The sequence below is a fragment of the Sorex fumeus genome, unplaced genomic scaffold, assembly GCF_029834395.1.
Source record: "Sorex fumeus unplaced genomic scaffold, SorFum_2.1 ptg000063l, whole genome shotgun sequence".
Taxonomy (NCBI): Eukaryota; Metazoa; Chordata; class Mammalia; order Eulipotyphla; family Soricidae; genus Sorex; species Sorex fumeus.
The window spans coordinates 11,730,755-11,746,576 of record NW_026606120.1 but is presented as its reverse complement, the minus strand read 5'-3'; the positions used below and the strand labels follow the sequence as shown (position 1 = coordinate 11,746,576).

At 53.2% G+C, this 15,822-nt stretch overlaps 1 protein-coding gene across 2 annotated transcripts in view; it reads right to left on the bottom strand.

Moving 5' to 3' along the window:
- The window catches only part of CORO2B (coronin 2B), a 133,196-nt gene that overhangs the window by 16,499 nt on the left and 100,875 nt on the right, over nt 1-15,822 (bottom strand). For both annotated transcript variants that reach the window (XM_056126804.1, XM_056126805.1), the window contains exon 3: nt 14,943-15,059. In XM_056126804.1, the coding sequence (XP_055982779.1) occupies nt 14,943-15,059 (117 nt within the window). The remainder of the gene's footprint in view (nt 1-14,942; nt 15,060-15,822) is intronic.

The window sequence follows — 15,822 nt, the reverse complement described above, 5'->3', positions numbered from 1 at the left end:
ATGTGCAAGGCAAAGGCCCTGCCTGCTGTACTATTGTTCCAGCCCCAATTTATTTTTGATGATTTCTTTTTATTTTTTCTTTTTGGGGGGTTTGTTTTCTTTTTGAGCTGACCCAGCAGAGCTCAGGGCTTACTACTGGCTCTGTGCTCAGGAATCAGTCCTGGAAGGCTCAGATCAGAGAACCAAATGGGGATCAAATTCAGGTCAGTCATATGCAAGGAAAGTGCCCTACCCACTGTACTATCTCTGTGGACCTGTGCCTGCTTTCTTTCTTTCTTTCTTTCTTTCTTTCTTTCTTTCTTTTTTTTAAAAAAGAATCTATCTTGATCGAGGGAAAACAAGGGCTAGGAGGACTGGTCAGTGATTGGAATCTACCACAATGTGTGAGGCGGGTAGTGCAGGTAAGATAGAGAAGAGACCAGTATGACAATAGTTGGAAATTATCATGCTGGACAAGAACTGAGTGTTAAAAGTAGGTAAAGGGATATGCACGATAACCTATCTGTATCTATATTACAAATCACAATGTCCAACAGGAGAGAGAGCAAGAGAGAGAGAGAGAGGGAGAGAGAGAGAGGGAGAGAGAGAGAGAGGAGAGAGAGAGGAGAGAGAGAGGAGAGAGAAAGAGAGGTGCCTGTCATAAAGGCAGACTGGGGGTGGGGGGTGATGGGAGAAAAATTGGGGACACTGGTGCTGAGAAATGTGCACTGGTGGAGTGATGGGTGTTGGAACACTCTATGACTGAAACATAATCATAAACAGCTTTGTAAGGGTCTATCTCACAGTGATTCGATTAAAAACATTGAAAAATAAAAAAACTGAAAAATAAGAATCTATTTTGGGGACTGAGAAGGCTCACAGGACTACAGCTCTCATGGGGGAGGCCTGGGTCCACCCCTGGTGCTCAAGGCCTCTGCGAACCACCAGGTAAGTCTCTGCTGGCTTCTGAACACTGCTGGTGTGCTGAGCCCGACCCTTAGAAAATCACTGGACCAGCACAGAGGAGACTGAAAGTGCGCTTGGAGCATCAACTTTATATGCTGAAGCCCTGGGTTTGATCCCTGGCACCGCATGGTTTCCCGAGCGAGGAGGAATCCTTGAGTACAGATCCTGGAGTACCCTAGCACAGCCAGTTATGGCCCCAAACCAAAGCAAACCCACAAACCTATTTCACGGACCCTCTCTGTTCCCCGTTCCACATCCTTCTGAGAGTCTGCCTTCAGCCCCAGCTCCCCTGCCTGTGCCTGAGCCTGAGCCCAGCCCAGGATAGTCCTAGCAGGAGGCCATTGGATGGGCTGGGAGCAAGGAATCCATGCAGAAATGGTGAGCTAAGGGACAGAACCAGGTGAGAGTGGAAAGGGAGGCAGATTCTGGTTGCAGCTCTGGTCGGCTGTGGCTGTTGGTAAAAATGGGTGACCGTGTGGCTCAATGGCAGGGCATAGACCCCTCACACATGAGCCCTGTTCCATGTGGCACTGCACATGCACACACACGTGTACAATCTAAGAAGCATAAAGGATGGTTTGTAGAGAGAGTGATGGCACCAACAGAGAATCAGAGCTATAAGGCCATGCTGAGGAGATGGGGGTGGGGCTGGAGGAGAAAGAGAGAGAAAGAGGAGAGAGAGAAAGAGAGAGGGGAGAGAGAGAGAGAGACTTTCTTCACAGTGTTTGTTATTTGCATTAGCTCTGATGGACTTCATTTCTCAAGCCAAATATGAGTTTCAACTTCAGAGTTTCAACTGTTCTGTGTATAAATGATAGAAAATGCCTTGCTACTGGACCACTAACCCTGGACACTGGTTGTAACAGTCTGTGAACTATGAGGCTGGAGTGACAGCATAGCAGATAGGGGCTTGCCTTGTATGCAGCCAACCCAGGTTCAATCCCAGGCACCTCATAGGGTCCCCTGAGCCCACCACGAGCAATCCTTGAATGCAGAGCCAGGTGTATACCCTGAGCACTGCTGGGTGTGGTCCCCCCCAAAAATACCAATAAGAATAAAAACCAAAATGGCTGTCAACTCTATGACTAAGGAATGACGATTCTTCTTGCAGATGCTGTTATTGTCATCATCAGTAGTAGTTATTGTGATCCAACAGGGTGGAGAGGAAAGAGCCCATGTGACTATAACTCAGAACACCTTTAAAACAAACCATTTGAAAAGCTGAGCTCCACCCTGGCTAAAAAGGAGGAAAACAGGAAAGACAGCACTGAGATACCATGGAAAGCCTCTAAAATAACCAAATGGAGAAAAGCAGTCTATGTGGGCAAGACCGTTCTGGAACCGGTAGTCAGCCGGCCTTGGTAGTGTTATGAATCTGAGGAAGTCTTTTGGAAGCAGTTTAACAGTCTTAGGTGGGGACCATGAAGGCCCAGGATATTCTTTGAACACTAATTTTACTCTCAAATCTAATATAAGCAAAAATCTCTATGCATGAAGATACTCATGGTGACACAGAAAACCTGGAAATAGGCAATGACCAACATTAGGGGACAGTCGGCTGTGTCACGGCTGCTGTTAGCATCCTGGATAGACAAGGGAAGCTGGGCACAGTCGGGCAGCCTGGGGACACGGGGCAAGGTTGAGAACTGGGGTGCCCCTAAGGGAACTCCCCTGTCTCCAAGGAGTATTTTCCGCAGCGTCCCCTGGAAAGACTCAGCTCTGCACATGAAGCCTGTGAGACCCCCAAGGCCAAGTGGGGGAAGGGTTACTCAGGATGGGGGGGGTCCCCCTTGGGTGTTCCCCTCTCATAAACTCACTGGAGAGAAAGCTTATAGTGGGGAGACAGTGCGAGGTTTTTGTCCTCGGCAGTGCTGGCTCTCTCCACAGCCCTGAGTGGGCTCAGGGACCTAAAGGGGCCTGGCGGGCCACTAGGGTCTTTCCTCTGACAGGTCCTGGGCAAGGGCAATCAGAAGTGAGGTGACATCTGAAGATGGGGGAGAGTGGGGAGGGGACCAGGCAGGAAGCAGGGTCTGTCAAAGACACACATTCCCTTCACCCCCAGTACGGAGAACAGGGTCAGGGGGGTCATGATCAATGCTTAGAAGAGACGCTTATTCACACACAGACCCACATGCACACCCCACATCCCCCACATACACACACCCCAACATACATTCTACACCCACCCACACACTTCATACACCAATGTACCCCACACACCACATTCCATATACCCCCACATTCCACACACACACCCATACACACATTCCACACACATATACATTCTACACACACCCCCCACATACCCCCCACATTCCACACACCCACACACATTCCACACACCCCCACACACATTCCACATAGACCCGCACACAAACATATTCCACACACACTTCCATATATCCACACACGCTCGCACACTACACACACATACACACATTTGACACCAACACACACATTCCACACAGAACCACACACAAACATGTTCCACACACACTTCTCACATACCCATACACGTGCACACACTATACACTCCTATACACATCCCACACAGACCCACACACTAACACACACATTCCACACGCACACTCCCCACAATCTCCCACACTCTCTCACACCCCTCTCACACACACATTTCACACACCCACACACAAGGACATTCCACACACTTCCCACATACCCACATACATTCCACACAGACCCACACACACCAACACACACATGCACATATACACATTCGCCCACTATTCCCCAACACACTCCTCCCCTACACTCACTCTCACAACCCCCACATCCACAAACGTTCCCCATACAGTCCCCCCAACACCCACCACACACATTCCACACACCCACATACACTTCTCCACACACCCACGTTTTTCCCACCCACAGACACATACTCCCCCCCACACCCACAAACAACACCCACCCCAACATTCCTTCCCATACCCCCATACCTCCACCTCCCTCCACTTCTGACCCCACAAATCACCCCCAAATCCCTCACACCAACCCGCACACTTCCACACTCCTGACCCCACCCACACAACATCCCAAGTCCCCCACACAACCCCATCATATCTGTTCTCCCCAGAGACTGTGGTTGCTATGTCCTTTACAGCTGCTTTACTTCGGTAGCCAGAGGCTGTGGCCGCCCAGCTCTCCACAGGGGTCGACCCTGCGATCACCATGAAGGACACTGCCAGCCTTTCCTCAGGGCCACCCCGGCCTTGCCATGACCAACTGTCTTTCCCAGGATTTCTGTGAGGTGGCTGGGGGGGACGTCCTGGGAATGAGCACTCACACTCACACTCACGTTCCTGAGGGCGTCAGAAAAGTGCCAGTTCATGGTAAAATGTCTCTAGAGTCACAGCAGCTTCTGCCCTTGGGGTTCAAGCATCTTTCACCCCGTGTCTAAGTGGCCTTTGGGAATGGACTCCGGCCTCCCACTGTGCTCAAGGTTCTCCTTCCTCAGGCTCTTAAAAGCCCCTGGGTGGACATGGGCCCCCTGGCACTGCTGGGCTGAGCAGCACAACCCTGGGAGCCCCAGCATTAATCCACCTGGCTCACGAGAGTCACTGGGAATGGCTCCTGGTACTTCTGCACTGTCCTTAGGTAGCCCCACCCCAGAGGCTGGGCATCCCCCTCCCTTACTTTTTGACTATCCTTGTTTGCACTTGAGTAGAAGGTTCTAGAAACTTCTTGATTTTGCAAAGGGATGCCATTATGTGGGGCCAGTGACTGGTGAGTGTGATGGTATTTGGGGACTGCCCGGACACCTGCAGGGTGTAGCTTGGGGACAGACATATGCAGCCGCCTGTGAACATGGATGCTGCAGGCAGTGAGGACGTGACTACACAGGACAAGTGCTGAGCGGTGCAGATGCGGGGGGCGGGTGTGGGGCGCACACTGCCTGCTCGCCCTGTGTGGACAGCGCACCATGCGCCAGGCTAGGCAGGACAGCCTGAACACGAGCTGGAGGAGCCTTTGAAGTCAGTGTTGGGGTCATAATACTGGGTGGGAGGACCTGGGAGAGTCGAATTAGAGGGTGTCACGTCCAGGGATGAAAAGTTATGCTAAGTGCACATTGCTGCATGCCGGAGACCCTGAGTTCAATCCCTAGCATAGAAAAGAGAAAAAAGAGGAGGGGAGGGGAGGGAAGGGGAGAGGGCATGGGAAGAGGAAAGGAAGGAAGAAACAAAAAGAGAAACAAAGGAAAGAAGAACAAAGGAAAGAAAGAGTGAAAAGAGAAGATGAGTTGGGGTCCGTGAGGGTGAGGAGGCGTGGACGGGCAGAGGGGGTGGAGGAGTCACTGGGGGCTGTTCAGGCTGAGGGGAAATGGGCAGAGGGACGTGTGTCTGGTACCCAGTCCTCAAGACTTGCTTTTACTGAATCTCAGGTGAAGCATCTCTGCCAGAACACCTTAATTCCCAGTGCTCCTGGGACGTCCTGGAGCAGGTAAGGGGAGACCTGAGGGGGAACACATGCTTTGCACAACGGAGCCCCTAAGCTCTATGCTGGATACCCCCTGCACTGAGCCGGGGGTCACCTATGGGCCCCACCAGGTGTGACCCCCAAAGTAAAAATGGTGGAGAATGGAGGGAAGCTGAAGTGGGTCATTAGCCCCCCAAAGCAGACTTTGACCCTCTATCCATCTAGATCTAGTCAGATGAGTGTGACAGCTGTTCCCCTCCCTCAGGCTCAGGGTCCCTTCTGGGTACTGGGTGGGCAGAGGTGGGGGATGTGGGTCAGGCCATATGTGCAGGGTGGGGCGGCCCTCCTGGGAATGCTGTGACTAGAGGACCCGCGGCTGTGTGTGTTGGATGCTGGCCACTGTTTTCCCCAACAACTGAGGCTATGGAGTCCTGGCAGCGTGGGGTGGGCTTAGGACAAGTGTCCCCGGAGGCAGCGAGGCGGCCAGCCCAATCCCCACCTGACTGCAGCGGGGCACACTGCAGCCCTCTGCTCTTCCCAACTTCTGTTCCTGGGCCCACCCCGCGGGGGGAAGAGCAGGGCTCTAAGAGCAGGGCTCGGTTGGGCACAGTTACAGGGACTCTGAGTGGCTGGGGCTGAGGGCCGGAGCCGTCCAGCAGGGAAGCCACTGGACTTGCACCCAGCCAAACTGGGCTCAATCCCTGGCACCACAGACGGTCTCCCTCTGCCTCCCCTCCCAGCACACCGGGAGTGATCCCAGAGCACAGTCAGGAGTAAGTACTAAGCATCACTGGGTAGGGGTGGAGGTGAGGGGGGGTGTGCAAAACAAAACAGAATGACAGGAGCTGGGTTAGGGCATCTCAGTTCTGAGGGCGTCAGAGGCTGTGGGAGACAAAGCACAGGGGCGTGGGGAGAGCCCCTCGCTTCGGTTAGTCCACAGGAAACCAGAGAGTTCTGCCAGGACGGGCCTGGGGAAGGAAGGGGAGGGGTGGGGGCAGTGGCAGAGGAGGCTCTGTCTCTCAAGACAGCTGAGCCTGGGACTGTCCCGGGTCCCTGGGTCAGAGCCCTGTTCAGCTGCTACGTTTGACTCAACAAAGCAGGCGGATGTAGTGGACAGCATGCTTGGCTAAAACACTCGGGGCCATCGAGGGAGCTTTGGGACCTGAAGGCGAGCAACCCCACAAGAGCTCTGCTGCCTGACAAGCTCAGTCAAACCCGGCCTAATTGGCTCCAAGACGCCTGGTGGGGGCTGTTAGCCTCCCTGAGTGCCAGCCAGCTCATGCGGGAGGCTCTATATATCTCAGTAACAGAGGTGCTAAGAGGGCAAAGGCAGAATAAAATAATTATCCCCAGAGGCCAGAGAGAAAGTATAGTGGGTAGAACTTTTACTTTGCATGTGACAGACCCAGATTTGATTCCCAGCACCCCCAATGGTCCCCAAGCCCTGCCAGGAGAGTTTGCTGAGTACAGAGTCAGGAGTAAGCCCCCCGAACACTGCTGGATGTTCTCCCCAAACTAGACAAAATGAAAAACATAGCCTAACCCAGCAGATAGACACTTAGAAACACACTTGGGACATCTGAGGATTCTGTGAGTTTTATAAAAGTCGAATTTTGGATGCGATTCACTATTATCTTTTTTAAAATGTAATTCATTGCTCCCTGTGAAATCAACACATGCAGGGCAAGTGTTGTCTCGTACTACGGAACAACGCAGCAATTTCTTCTTTAAATCAATGATTTCAGGGACTAGAGTGACTGTATAGCAAGTAGGACATTTACCTTGCATGCAGCCGACCCAGGTTCGATCCCTGGTACCTCGCATGGTCCCCTGAGCACCGCCAAGAGTAAGCCCTGTGCACCGCTGAGTGTGAACCAAAAGCTGATGATAATAATAATAATAATAACAATAATAATAAATGATGACATCAGTGGAAAGGTTCCTGGTTCAAGCTGTGCTTCCCACACGTGGAGGACTGTGGCTGCCGTAATTTAGGTCAGCACTGCTGACTGCACCACTTCCAAGAGAAAGGCTTGTTCCTTCGGGGATTTGCTGACACGCATGCTGATATGCAAATGTATATGGTCAGTGGTGACAGGAGCTCAATGGCACTGGGGGGGACACAGATGCCAGCTCACCCACCACTCTGCTCGGAACACAGCCCCTCTGCTGGGCTTTGCTGTGTGGGAGAGCAGGGCCGTGTGAATCATAATTTCTGCTTTCTGGAGGGCTGGAGTGATAGCACAGCAGGTAGAGCGTTTGCCTTGCACACAGCCAACATGGCCGACCCGAGTTCGATTCCTCCGCCCCTCTCGGAGAGCCTGGCAAACTACTGAAAGTATCTCGCCCACATGGCAAAGCCTGGCAAGCTCCCCATGACATATCTATATGCCAAACACAGTAACTAGTCTCACAATGTTATTGGACCCACTCGAGCAAATCGATGAACAATGGGAGGACAGTGACAGTGACAGTGCCTTCTGGAAGCATCTATTCATCTGCACTTCACGGCTCAGCCATGGCCTCCAGGCCCTCCTGCCTTCTCCTCCTCCCTCACACACAGACCCTGCCACCTGGTGGAAGGGTTTCCTCAGAGCTGGAGCCCCTGGCCTCCCAGCTGCCTGTGTGGCACGTGTTCCAAGTGAAAACGCACATGCTCTGTGCCAACACTTTCTCCCGCTGACTGCTGCCCCACGTGGGACACCCATTGCACCAGACAAAGTGGGTCGTGTGTGTGTGTGTGTATGTGTGGTAGAAGAGGCCTTGAAAGGAGCCACAGGAGTGCTCAGAAGTGCTAGTGCCTGAGGCAGGGCTGGTGGTTACTGTTGGCCAGGAAGGGCAGGGCAGAATGCTCAGAAGCTGACCTGGCGAAGTTAGAATTATCATCACCTTCTCCCCCAGATTGAGTCAGACCTTGTCCTCGGTCATTCTGGAACTGAGGACAGCTTTCTTGCTAGCCTGTTATAGAGACATCAATCACCCTTTGGCGGGCGCACCCCACAGCCAGGTCTCCCGCTGGCTGGTGCACATCTCCTGCACACCAGAAGCTGAGGAGCAGAAACAGGCCTATGATGGTGGGAGTGAGTCTGCCCCTGATGGAGCACAGGTCAGCCTTCACTGTGACTGCTGGGGAGGCCACCCAGCTACTCCTCTGTGAAGGCAGACTTGGAGTGATTGGTTTCCTTTAGAATCTTGAGCTCAGCATTCAGCATAGCCTTCTGTCTTGTGTTGTATCTTGAGGAATCTCCCAAGCAGTGCTTCTGGGGCCTGGGGATCCTCCCACTGTTAACCCCTCTTGACAGGCTGGACATCTCAATGCTTAGACCCAGCTGATCTCCGGGGCCTTGGACTCCTGGCGGTGCACGAAGGCCATGTGGCATGGGGGTCAAACTGGGGTATTTTCACCCGACTGCTGAGTTCTGCCGCAGTCTAGCAAAGTCTATCAGGAAACCAGTCATGGAAGGGCCCATGGGGTTCATGAAAGGAAGAGTGAGCATGGCAGAAAGAGCATTTGGTGTGGCCACGCCTCACTGAGGAAGTGATCAAAACTGGGAAGGGCAGAACCCAATCCAAGCCCAGGTCTCAAGGCTCTTAAGTCTAGTATATCAGGGGCGGCCCTGAGGGATTCTGACTGACCTTGACCTTCCACCTCTAAAAGGAGGGTGCTGGTTCCCTCTGGCACCCATGGTGAGTGAGTGTGTGTGTGTGTGTGTGTGTGTGTGTGTGTAAGAGAAAGAGAATGGTGTAAGAGAGTGAGAAAAATGTGTGTAAGAGTGTGTGAGAGAATGTGTGTGAGAGAATGTGTGTGTGTGAGAGAATTGTGTGAGAGAAAAAATGTGTGTAACAGTGTGTGTGAGAGCACTGTAGCACTGTAGTACCGTCGTCCGTTGTTCATTGATTTGCTCGAGTGGGCACTAGTAACATCTCCATTGTGAAACTTGCTACTGTGTTTGGCATATCAAATACGCCACGGGGAGCTTACCAGGCTCTCCGAGAGGGATGGAGGAATCAAACCCGGGTCTGCCGCGTGCAAGGCAAATGCCCTACCCACTGTGCTATTGCTCCAGCCCGTGTGTGAGAGAATGTGAGTGAAAGAGAATGTGTGAGAGGTGTGAAATTGTGTGAGGGTAAGAGAGAATATGTGTGAGTGTGTGAGAAAAAATGTGTGTGCGAGAGAGTGTATGTGTGAGAGAAAATGTGTGTGACAGTGTGGTGTGAGAGAGAATACCTATGTTTGAGAGAGTATGCACATGTGTGTGAGAAAATGTATGAGGGGCAAAATGTGTGTGTGCTCAAGAAAGAGGAACTATGTATGAGAATGTGTGTATGAGAGAACATGTAAGAGAGAATGTGTGAGAGTGCGTGTGAGAGGAAAAATGAGAGGGAGAGGGAGAGAGAGGGAGAGAGAGAAAGGGAGAGGAGAGAGAGGGAGGGAGAAAGAGGGAGAGGGAGAGAGGAAGAAAGAGGGAAAGGGAAAGGGAGAAAGAGAGAAAGGGAGAGAGAAGGAGAGAGAGAGGGAGGGAGAGAGAAAGACAGGGAGAGGGAGAGAGAGAGGGAGAGTGAGAGGGAGAGGGAGAGGGAGAGGGAGAAGGAGAGGGAGAGAGGGAGAAGGAGAGAGTGGGAGGGAGGGAGGGTCCTCCTGCTGTTTCCAGAGGGGCTGCCATCCCGCAGGCACCCGCCCCCCCATCTCTGTGGGGAGCCCCCGCCCCATGTTGGGAAGAGGCTGGGCTGAGGCCGCCCAGCTGCAGAGCTCAGCTTGCTCCCCTGCCCTGGGGACCCCCCTCCCCTCTCAGGGGCAGCACCTGGCCCCTCCCAGCAGCAACTGCTGCTCCCAGAGCTGCTCCACAGCTATAAAAAGCATCAGTCCGGCAACAATGGGCGCCATGATGGCAGAAACAACACCTCCTGCCAGCTGCCTCCAGGGGCGTCCCTGGGGAGACGTGGTGCCCGCCTCCGCACCCCCATACCCCCGGGAGATTTAGGGGCCTCCGCAGCTCCCTGCAGGAAGGGCGGCAGTTGTGAGGGAGCCCCGGGATGCGTGTCCTAGAGGTGGGGGCTGAGGTCTTGGCATTTGCCCTCTGAGTGTCCTTGTCCTGGGGGCCCTGCAGGGGAGGGCAGCCTGGGGGTGAGGGTGACACTGGGCGCCCCTGAGCAGATCCTGAGGTAGGCAGAGCAGAGGCCTGGGGGAGGCCTGCATGCGGGGCTGCAGAGACCCCATCTCTGGGGGTCACAGTGTGGGGAGACCTCTGTCCTTTGTCCTTATCCCAACCCTGCAGACACAGTCCTCCTGGGACCGTCCAGCAAGCCAGTCGGGTCACACGGCTTCCACCACTGCCACTTCACCTTGCTGCTCCAGTCCCGCTGGGCCCCCAGGGGACACCCGACCCACGCGCCCCACTGGCACCAGGCAGCGTGTCGCCGCCCTGCAACAAGGCTTCCCTGCAGCACCACTTCCCACCCACGCACACCTGGCCTCTGCCATGGGCACTGCAGGGCAGCACATCACACACCACATGCACACACACACACACACACCACACACCACACACCGCACGCCACACACATCACATACCCCACACACACTACACATGCACACACACCACACACCATACACCACACACATCACATACCCCACACACACACTACACATGCACACACACCACACATCACACACTACACACATCAAACACCCCACACATTCTACACATGCACACACACACCACACATCACACACCACACACATCACATACCACCCCACACACTACACATGCACACACACCAGACACACCACATGCCACACACATCTCACACCTTCCACACACATTACACATGCACATGCATACACCACACACATCACACATCACATACCCCACACATACTACACATGCACACACACCATACTCCACACACATCACATACCGCACACACACCAGACACACCGCACGCCACACACATATCACACCTTCCACATACACTACACATGCACACACCACACACAACATGCCACACGCCACACACATCACATACCCCACACACATTACACATGCACGCACACCATACACCACATGCCACATGCCACACACATCACATACCCCACACACACATTACACATGCACACACACCACACACCACACACATCACACACACCACGCATTCACCACACACCACACATACACACTCACCACACACTACACACAGTCACACACTCACCATACCCCACACACACTCACCACACATCCACTACACCCACACCACACACACTGCATATACCACACACCACTCCCATACCACCCACTCACCACACACACACCACACACTACACACACCATATATTTCCCACACCTTCCATACCATATACCACACACACTACACATACCACACACTACCCACATACCACCCACTCACCACACACACCACACAATACACACACTATACATTTCCCACACTCCCCTACCATACACCACACATACCACAGACCACACACATTGCAGCACACACCACACATACCTCACACATCATATACACACACCATACACCATACACACACCACACCACAGACCATGCACATACCACATACCACACACATACCACATATCACACACACCACACACACATACACAGATACCACACTACACATGCACCACACACCATACAATGCACTACACTACACTACACTACACACAGCACTATGCCATGTACCTCACCACACCACACCACACACCTGGCTTTCCAGGCATGCCATGTGTATATTCTTGTGGGGGCAAAGTGCTGTGTCCCCCCACAATCACCGAAACCCAAACTTCCAAAGGCCATGGTATGAGGAGGTGAGACTCAGGGCGACTCTCCCATAACGAATGGGCTTCTGTCCCTTAAAAGAACCTCCTGAGAGAACCCGTGTCCTTGCAGTGCGGAGGTCCCCCTGCAGCCTCGGGCACTGGCCTCAGGCTTTCAGACCCCAGAATGGAGCAAGCAAGAAAGACTGTTTGCCAGCTCTGGTGTGTGGAGGCAGCAGCCCGGGTGACAGGCACACAACACGCGCATCGCACACCACACACCACACACATACCACCCACCCACCACACACACCACACACTACATACACCATACACACACCCCACACCTCTCATACCATACACCACACGCCACAGACCACACCCCACACTCACCACACACACCACACACACACAAGACACACAAACACACACACCATACACCATACACACCATTGACAGACCCGACCAAGTGGATGGACAATGGGCAATGAGGTGACTGGAAGGAAGGAAGGGTGACGAAGTGGAGAAGCATGGATAGATGCATGGGAAACTCAGTTGAGTGAACTTTCTGGGCCTCCTCCTGCCCCCTCTCCTCAGCCTCTTTCTCCCCTTTCTCAGATGTCCTGTTCTCTGGGCCCCAGCTACCCGAAGCACTCTGTAGGCCTGCCCCAGGTCGGGTTGGGGCTGGGGGCACTGCAAGCCTCTCCCCTTTGCTGGCTGTCTTTGGGGCAGCCTGGGGTCCCTCAGGCCCAGTGCTCAGCACTTTCATGTCACCGCGACTGTCCAAGGACCCATCACTGCTGCTTGTTACCAAGAGGGATCAGGGGGAGCCCGGGAGTGTCAGTCATGTGCTCCTGGTGGCAGGATCTTGACTAAGAGCTGATCAAGCCCAGGTCAGTTCTGTCATTTTAGGCTCTGTGCCAACTGGCCACTTCTCTCCAACCTGCTAACTGGTGGAGATTATTTGCTGTCAATCCCCTTCTTTGGATAATCTGTAGTTGGATAATCATATTCATTCACTCAGTTAAATTTCCCATGCATCTATCCATGAGCCTCCACCTGGTCACCCTTTCTTCCTTCCACTCATCTAGTTGCCCATTATCCATCCATTTGGTCAGCTTTGTCAATTCACCTATATAATCACGTCCAACAGCCATCATCCACCTGCCCATTTGCTCACCAAACCATCTATTCATTCATCTCCTCAGCTGCCCATCTAGTCATCTACCCATCCACTCAGTTATCCAGCCCTCTGTCTGTTTGTCTGGATGACTGGCAATCAATTATCTGTCCACCTATTCATTCACCCACCCTCTGTCCATCCCCCCATCCACTCTCCATCCATCCATTCACCCACCCACCCTCTGTCCATCCATTCACCCACCCACCCTCTGTCCATCCATTCACCCTCAAGGTCCATCCATCCATCCATCCATCCATCCATCCATCCATCCATCCACTCACCCACCCTTGTCTCTCCATCCATCCATTCACCCTCTGACCATCCATTCACCCACCCACCCTCTTTCCATCCATCCACCCACCTATACTTTATCCATACATCCATTCACCCACCCATCCTTGTCTTTCCATTCATCCACCCACCTTCTGTCCATCCATCCATACCTTCGTCAACCCACCCTCTGTCCATTTCTCCATCCATTCATTCCTTCACCCTGTCCATCCATCCATCCATCCATCCATCCATCCATCCATCCATCCACCCCCTCTCTGTACCCTTCCAACCATCCCACCCAATAGAGTTAAGCATGGAGGATACTGGACTCTAGGGTGAATATGCTTGAGCTTCAGAACTTGATGGGTCATGGCCTCTGCCCTCTGGAGCTCACCGTCCAGTCTGGGAAGACAGATGACCTGAGCCCCAAAGTCCTTCCATCCTGACTCTGGGAGTCTGAACCGGAACCAGGCTCTTGCTGTGAGCATGACACAGATGCTTGTGGTGTGATTGAAAGACACTGTTCCTTCACCTGGGGACCCCAGAGGTGTGGGCAGTCCCACGCACCCACTCAGCCAATGGCCTGATTCCCTCTCTCATGTCGAAGCTCCTGCTCTGAGATTGCTCAGGGCAGAGTCAGGATAAGCAGGAGACCCCCTGTAGACCCCTCTAGACGTGGGGGTGACTCAGCACCCTGCCCCGTGAAAAATCACTGAGCTGAGGAGAGGGTGGCAATAGCTTCAAATTCTCCTTCCTCTGAATTCTTGGTCTCCCCTTTCCAAACTCCTCACCCCTTTCGCCTCCCCTCTCCATCTCTCTCTGTTCTCTCTCCCTCTCTCCTCTCTCCTCCCTGCTTCCTCCTCCTCACTCACCTTCTCCTGTTTGATGTTTCCCTCTAACATGGTGGCACACTCAGAGTTTAAATTCTGGGCCTCCAGGGTGGGTCGTTGGACAAGTCATGGCGATTTGCAGCCAGCCCACTTTCCTTCCCTCGAACCATGGTGCCAGATGGAGCTTGTCCCACGCCCAGTCTGCCAGAGCGGCTCCCTCGGTCTCCCTTCCTCTCCGCTGCCTCCATGCCCAGATTTCCCTTCCAGCCTTTCTCCCTTCGGGACTGCCAGAACGGGTTGAACCATGTGTTTCTGTCCCAGTTCTCCCCCACAAACTCAACAGCTCCCGGCAAAATCACGCTAGAGGCCCACGATCTGCCATACTGGGCTGGCTCCTGGAGCCTGTCCCTCCACCCCTCCCCACCCAGGCTCTTGCTGGTGGGAAGCTGAGGATTGGAGGCCCCTTGAGGTCCCACCCTCCCAGAGAGAACCTGTCCTGCTCACCGATGTGTCCTCTGAGCACGAGGCGATGATGTTATCCATGAAGGGGTTCCACTTGATGTCCAGTACGTTTCCCTGATGGCCGCAGACCTTGGGGTAATTGGGTTCAATCCTGCCTGTCTACGAGAAAGAGAGAGAGAGGGGGGAGGGGGAGGTCAGTTCAAAGGCCTCAGGACACCCTGAAAGGTTTCCAGTCTGGATTGGAAAGTCTGTGACCCCATCAATGCCTTATTCATCTTCAGGTGCCTGTATCAGGCGGGGCCAGCTGAATCACTCCATGGTTAGGTGCACTCCTAAGCTGAATGATACGAGGGGGTGGGGTGAGGGGTGACTCCTGATACACAAGACACTTCATATGTGGGGAGTAGAGGTGCTCAGGGCTGACTCCTGACTCTGCACTTGGGGATCACTCATGGTGAGGCTCAGGGAACCCTGTGTGGTACCGAGGATCGAACCCAAGTTAGCTGCATACAAAGTCAACATCCTACCCCCATTCTACCTCCCCACACATGACCCCTGGACAAGGTTTTTTAAAATAGAGAATGATCAGATGTGATGACGGTGCCCGTGGTGTGGACAGTTAGCTAGTGGTAGTTAGCTAGTCCAACCATGGACGGTGACCCCAGAACTGTACATACATACAAGCATACAACTTCGTGGGGCCACCTTTAAGAGAATGATCCCCAGCCCCGCATCTATCAGCTCCAATTTTTCTGATTGATAGGATCAGTTACACATACAGTTTTTGTTTGAAAGACAAATTTCATGACTGTAAAGAGGAGTTTGAAAAGCACGGTACAGTAGAGGCATCTACAATACATGCACATTTAAAATACAATGTTGGGGTCGGAGCCATAGTACCACGGAGAAGGTGCTTGCCTTG